Below are 6,273 nucleotides of genomic sequence, written 5' to 3' on the forward strand. Positions count from 1 at the left end.
AACATGACATAAATTGGTGACACTTTTCCATTGACCAACAGTAATCAGGAAAGTCAATTTCAAATCAATAACGTTATATTTTAGCCTATATAATTATTAATTAATTGACTAAAAAGCTAATAGATAAATTTACTTTTTATATTATGCAATAAATGTGGTAAAATCGATGAAAAAGAGTAGATAAATCGTCTTAAAAATCCACATTATTAACTAAATTGAAATTTTTATTTACTTCTTGATAATATTACTTCAAAGGATAATTTTAAACAGCAATTCATTTTAGATCAATGAAAGGTCAAAAAAAAGTGGAAGAACCACTAGGAGGCTTATGTCATCTTAAAATTGATTCATCTCAATAAAAAACTACAATATCACTTGTTCACTTCCCAACCTCTTGAACACTTGATCCATATTTTCTTTCTATACAATCATAATTTCAAAAATCGTATTTATATAAAGAATTCACAAGTCGGTTAAATAAACAGATATATATATTAGGGTGGTCCTTAATTTTCATTTTTTTAAATTTGAACAGGCTAACCCCGGAATTTGTTCAAAAACTATAAAAAAATAATTTGTGTCAAATTACATTCATTTTGGTCATCCCTAAGCCGTGCCTCAAGAGGGTTGAAAATTTAATCATGAGGGTAGTTTTTCAATATAGGGTAGTTTATCTCAAAATTTATGATTTTTACATAAAAGTTTATAAGAAAAAAATTGTAGATTTGAATATTTTACATAAAAAAGTCATAAGTCAAATATTTACCTCGCAAAAGTTAAAAGTTCAAGAAAATTGAATTCCTGGTACTATTTATTCAACTTTTTTTTTTTTTGTAAATTACCGAGTCTCGGAAATCAAATTGCCCACCGTCATTGCTTTCTACCTGAGTCCCTAGTACCGTTTCACAATATTTCTCGATTGGTTAATACAGTGCGTCACTTGCCGAGGACCTGAAAGTTAGCTTGCCTATACGAAACGCCTGAACTGATAAGTCATCGAAACATTCGTTCAAACTTAATCATCAGTGAGCGTATCATAATGTTTACACTATTAAAAGTGTTGCAATTGAAATCAATTTTACTAATTTGTATAAATGTAAATTAAATTTATAAAATAATTTCTTTATGTAACTCAGACAAATTGTATTATTCCTTGAATAACACATATTGTTATATAAAAAAAACGTTATTTCGGATTATTTTAGTGATAAAAATAAAGTTATCAAATTACCATTTAGAGTTAAGAAAAGTTAAATTGCCATAATTAAAATCTTTTTACTCGAATTATAGAAAATACATTTTTTTTATTATAAAATACTAACGGTCCATACCAACATAAAAAATACTCCATGACTGATAAATTGCATATTACATCTTAAAAAAAAATTTTTAATTCTACTATAATTTTTATTTTACAAGAAATTAAATGGTTTAGAACAATAATCAATATCTGATCAAATTAGAATGACTGATAAGACTGATAATTAATCATTATTTATAAGAAAAATATTCATATAATAAATATGTCATCCCTTTATATTTTGTTAATTTCACGTGAGTTTATAACTAATTTGTCTACCTTAAAATTTTTGAAACTTATTTATGTCGATTTACACATTTTTGTATTTCAATATCTCAAATACAATTATATAAATATAATATGCAACAATAAAAAAAAATTTATATGAAGGAAATGGAAATTTTACAAACTTTTGCAACAATAAATATAATTTTAATTTTAATTTTTCTGGCTAAAAGTTTTAATGGCAAATGTATTTTTCGTTTTACATAATGCAAAAGCGATTGTCTATTCCAATTTATTTGTTTTTATATAAATTTTTTTTCTTGTTTCCATGACTACAAATTTATATTGTTTAAGTTAATATTTTTTAACAGTCACGGGCGATTTAGGTGTGACACGGAAATTTTCTTAAGCCCGAAAACCCCACAAAAGTTGCCCAAAACCTCTTTAATATTTGATTTTTTGTAGTCAGATATTTAATTTATATCTCTGCACGAAAAGTTAAACATGAAAAACAAAACCAAAAAGACTATAAGCCATCTAAAAACTGGACATAGAAAATCAAATTCCATTCTCGTCAACATACGTTCAAATCCTCATTATATTGGCAAACGTCCAAGTAAACGTAAAATTATAAAATTTTATAAAGATCTTTTAACATTTTATGAAGACGAAGATACAACGATTCAAAAGCCTAAAACTTCCAAGACGTTTCAATCAAAAAAGACACTTAATGTTGGCCATGTTAAGAAAATTACTAAAAAACAAACAACTATCAATAAAAGACAAGTAAAAAATTCTGATGCGTTAATTTTGAAACGTAAAAATCAAACTCGCAATAAGTCAAACGCTAAGATATCTACTAAAAACAAATCAAATTCAATTAATGTGGAAATACCATCCGAAGCTGTCAAACATATGAGTAAGATTAATTTATTTTATATTAATATACTTTAATATACAATTTATATATTTTACATAAAATATTTATAATTTTTGAATCAATAGATCCGATTGTATTGATCGAAAGAATTCCACAAGACATTATAGACTATTATATGTCTAGTAAAAAAACTCATGCAGACGAAATAGTAAATAATTCTGGTGAACAAGAAAATGTAAGAATTAACAATTCTGAAACCCACAAGACGTATCGAAAAAAGAATAGAACTCCTGTCATCAACATCAACATACGTACAAATCCTCATTATGTTGGCAAACGTCCAAATAAACGTAAAATTATAAAATTTTATAAAGATCTTTTAACATTTGATGAAGACGAGGATTCGAGGATTCAAAAGCCTGAAACTTTTAAGACTTATCAATCAAAGAAGAGAACTCATCTCGACGACGTTAACGATTCACGTAAAAAACTTAGACTAACAAATAAATATGAAGACAAAGTAAATAATTCTTATACTCTTAATTCAAATCGTAAGAATAAAACTCCTGACGTGTCAAACGTCGAGATATCTACTGAAAACAAATCAAATCCAATTAATGTGGAAATACCATCCGATAAAGTCAATCATATGAGTAAGTGTCATTTTTTTTATAATAATATACACATGTGCATAGGATGAGTGGGTAAAGTGACATACTTTACCCACTGACATAGCTGCCATAGCTGACATAGCTGCCCCCCACTCTTGATATTTTGTGTCTTGCTAATATTGCGATTTAAAACACTATACGGCCCCAATATGTATTGAAAATTTAGACTGGGTAAAAAGCCTAGTTGTCTCCACCCAAATAACGCCTTTGTTTTTCTTATAAAAAAAAAATCAAATTTCACTGTTAGAATATATATAATAGTTTGATAGTAACAGCTAATCAATCATTCATTTTATACTATTATTAAAAATATATAAATAATATATTTTTAAATTTTGTATTAGTGTATTTTAGAGTTATATTTTGTTTTAATGTTTCAAGTAATAAATTAATGAAGTATATTTCATAGAGCTTTAGTTTTTAATAATTAAATTTAGTCCAATTAAGTCACTTAATTATACATATAACACTTAAACCATAAAATAATATAACATTTAACTAACATTTTGGAGGGTGCTAATTGGATTTTCTTCTTACCCCAAACAATTATACAGAATGTCCAACTAGGGTAGACATATTTTATTATTTTTGATCAAATAATAATTTCGTTGAAATAATAACTTAATATGTACTTGTCCTAAAATTATCATCGACCCACAAAATTTGTTTGTTGGACAAGGCTGAATAATGGCTATTTTACAATTTTGAAGAAAATAAAATTTCAACAAATTATTGTTGTATTATAAGTTATAAGTCATACGTAAATTAAAATAATGTTGGGGGTAATTTTGTCAATTGAGGGGCTTAGCACCTTCTTGTTTCCTAGTTGCGTTTATGACAAGAAACCTTAAAAGAGTTCCTCGGAAACCCTTTTACACTAAGTCTATTAAGCGAATAGCAAAACCACGTTACTTTAAACATATTTTTCATTTTTGTTTTGAAAATAACATACGAATTCTTATGAAATTATCATAGTAATATTTATTTTTATATATTCTTTTTTAAAGTTCCAATGGTGTTTATAAAAAAGATTTCGTCATTTTATAATAATATAATTACTTTTTAATATAAAAATGATTTATTTTGTATAAAATTGTTATCAAAAAATTAATTTATAATTTTGGTATTTATAGATCCTTTTGTGTTGCTCAAAAGAATTCCGCAAGAAATTATAGACTCCTATGTGTTTAATAAAACAATTAATACAATCGAACTAGAAAAATTAGTAAATAACATAGAACTATCTAACAATGTTGATGGCATAAATAATTTTGATACACCAACTGATAATCCTACAAAAAATAAAAAGTTATCTACGAATAGCTCTACAAAGAAAGTTTCTAAGAAAAAACGATCAAAAAGATCTAGATTCAATTGATGAACTCGTCTAAACATTTAATTTTGATAAATCATGACAAAGCAATTTACCTTATAACTCTTACATTTTTTGCCGTAGAGACTATAGATTTAATTTAAACAAATTTTTATTGAACTATACTCTGCGGATGACTTATAATTGTTGAAAAATCAACAGTGTTGTATTATAAACAACTTTCAAGTTGGTAATAATTTTTGTGAACTTTCGTTCAAGAATTTCAATTTAATGAATAGTTTCGTTTCTATCATTCATTTTGTACATTATATTTTTTATGTTGTTCTAATGATTTATACATCATTATATTCATTAATTTATATTGTTTTATATTTGTAAACAATGATGACTTCAGTAATTTGTTTGATGGCAATGTTAAAAAAACTAAAGATCAAATATTAAATTTAGAAGATATTAATTTTTCACCGGGTCCGTCTAATAAAACTAATGTTTTGCCAATATCAAGCTCCATAAAACAAAGAGGCACAATAGACATAATGACTGTAAAGTTATCTTCAGCATTAGATAGGTGCAAAACAAGCGACCGAGATGCAGTGGCTGAATCATTAGGGCATGATGTCAATGATATCATAGTTATCAATTAAACGACATCGTGAAAAAATACGTTGGAATATAGGTACAGAAATTCGCGACAAATTTTCTGTGACTAATCTCAATGCCTTAGTTTTACATTGGGACGGCAAATTATTACCTAATTTATGTAGTAAACAAATAGTTGATTGACTACCTATAATTATTTCAAATAATGGAAATGACCAACTATTAGCAGTACCAAAGATGTTAAACGGAACTTCTAAATCACAGACTGAGGCTATATATCAAACGTTGGTCGATTGGGGTTTAACAAACCACGTAAAAGCTATGTGTTTTAATACTACAGCCACAGGTAAATAAAACAATTGTTTATTATTATCTATTTTATTCAGTCGAAGTTAAAAGAAAATTATTATTTTTGTATAAAAAATCACCGTTTTTCGTGTTGTTACTTTTACATAAAACTATATTAACTGTTATTTATAATTTTGTATCCTTCAAAATTTAATTGAAAATATAAATAGTAAAATTAATTATCGTTAATTTATAATTATTTAAAAGATTAAAAAGATTCGTTGTCTTTTTACAATTATTTTAGAACGAAACTTATTATTTAAGTTTAAGTTTAACTTATACTTATAAATTAAAAAATTCATAACTGTTTTNAAAGATTCGTTGTCTTTTTACAATTATTTTAGAACGAAACTTATTATTTAAGTGTAAGTTTAACTTATACTTATAAATTAAAAAATTCATAACTGTTTTTTTTTTACAAAAAATATGAAATATTTAATTTAAAACAACTTTTACTCAAGCATTTTTTTATAACGCAAACGCTTCATCGTATATATTAAAATTGTGAAAACTTCAAAATTTTACTCTTAAACATATAATTGGTTTGAACTTTTAACTTTTGCGAGGTAAATATTTGACTTATGACTTTTTTAGTAATAACTTTTTTATGTAAAATATTCAAATCTACAATTTCTTTCTTATAAACTTTTATGTAAAAATCATAAATTTTGAGATAAACTACCCTATATTGAAAAACTACCCTCATGATTAAATTTTCAACCCTCTTGAGGCACGGCTTAGGGATGACCAAAATGAATGTAATTTGACACAAATTATTTTTTTATAATTTTTGAACAAATTCCGGGGGTAGCCCGATCAAATTTTGAAAAAAAAAAATTCCGCATCTATACATTAAGGACCACCCTAATATATATATATATATTTTAATCCTAATAGCATAAAAAATAATAATATG

General features: G+C 25.5%; 1 protein-coding gene across 1 annotated transcript; it reads left to right on the forward strand.

The window, feature by feature from the left end:
- The first annotated feature begins 1,894 nt into the window (after positions 1-1,894).
- Positions 1,895-4,491, forward strand: LOC126896576 (uncharacterized). The gene is made up of 3 exons (XM_050669489.1): positions 1,895-2,444; positions 2,531-3,058; positions 4,210-4,491. Exons 1-3 carry the CDS (start codon positions 2,030-2,032, stop codon positions 4,452-4,454), a joined length of 1,188 nt encoding a protein of 395 aa, XP_050525446.1. The 5' UTR covers positions 1,895-2,029; the 3' UTR covers positions 4,455-4,491.
- The last annotated feature ends 1,782 nt before the right edge of the window (positions 4,492-6,273 follow it).

This window comes from Daktulosphaira vitifoliae, unplaced genomic scaffold, assembly GCF_025091365.1.
Source record: "Daktulosphaira vitifoliae isolate Bord-2020 unplaced genomic scaffold, ASM2509136v1 Scaffold_1, whole genome shotgun sequence".
Taxonomy (NCBI): Eukaryota; Metazoa; Arthropoda; class Insecta; order Hemiptera; family Phylloxeridae; genus Daktulosphaira; species Daktulosphaira vitifoliae.

Coding starts and splice junctions, on each gene's coding strand:
- LOC126896576 (XM_050669489.1), top strand. CDS start 2,030: ATGAAAAACAAAACCAAAAAGACTATAAGCCATCTAAAAACTGGACAT. Junction 2,445..2,530: donor CGAAGCTGTCAAACATATGA/GTAAGATTAATT, acceptor TTGAATCAATAG/ATCCGATTGTATTGATCGAA. Junction 3,059..4,209: donor CGATAAAGTCAATCATATGA/GTAAGTGTCATT, acceptor TGGTATTTATAG/ATCCTTTTGTGTTGCTCAAA.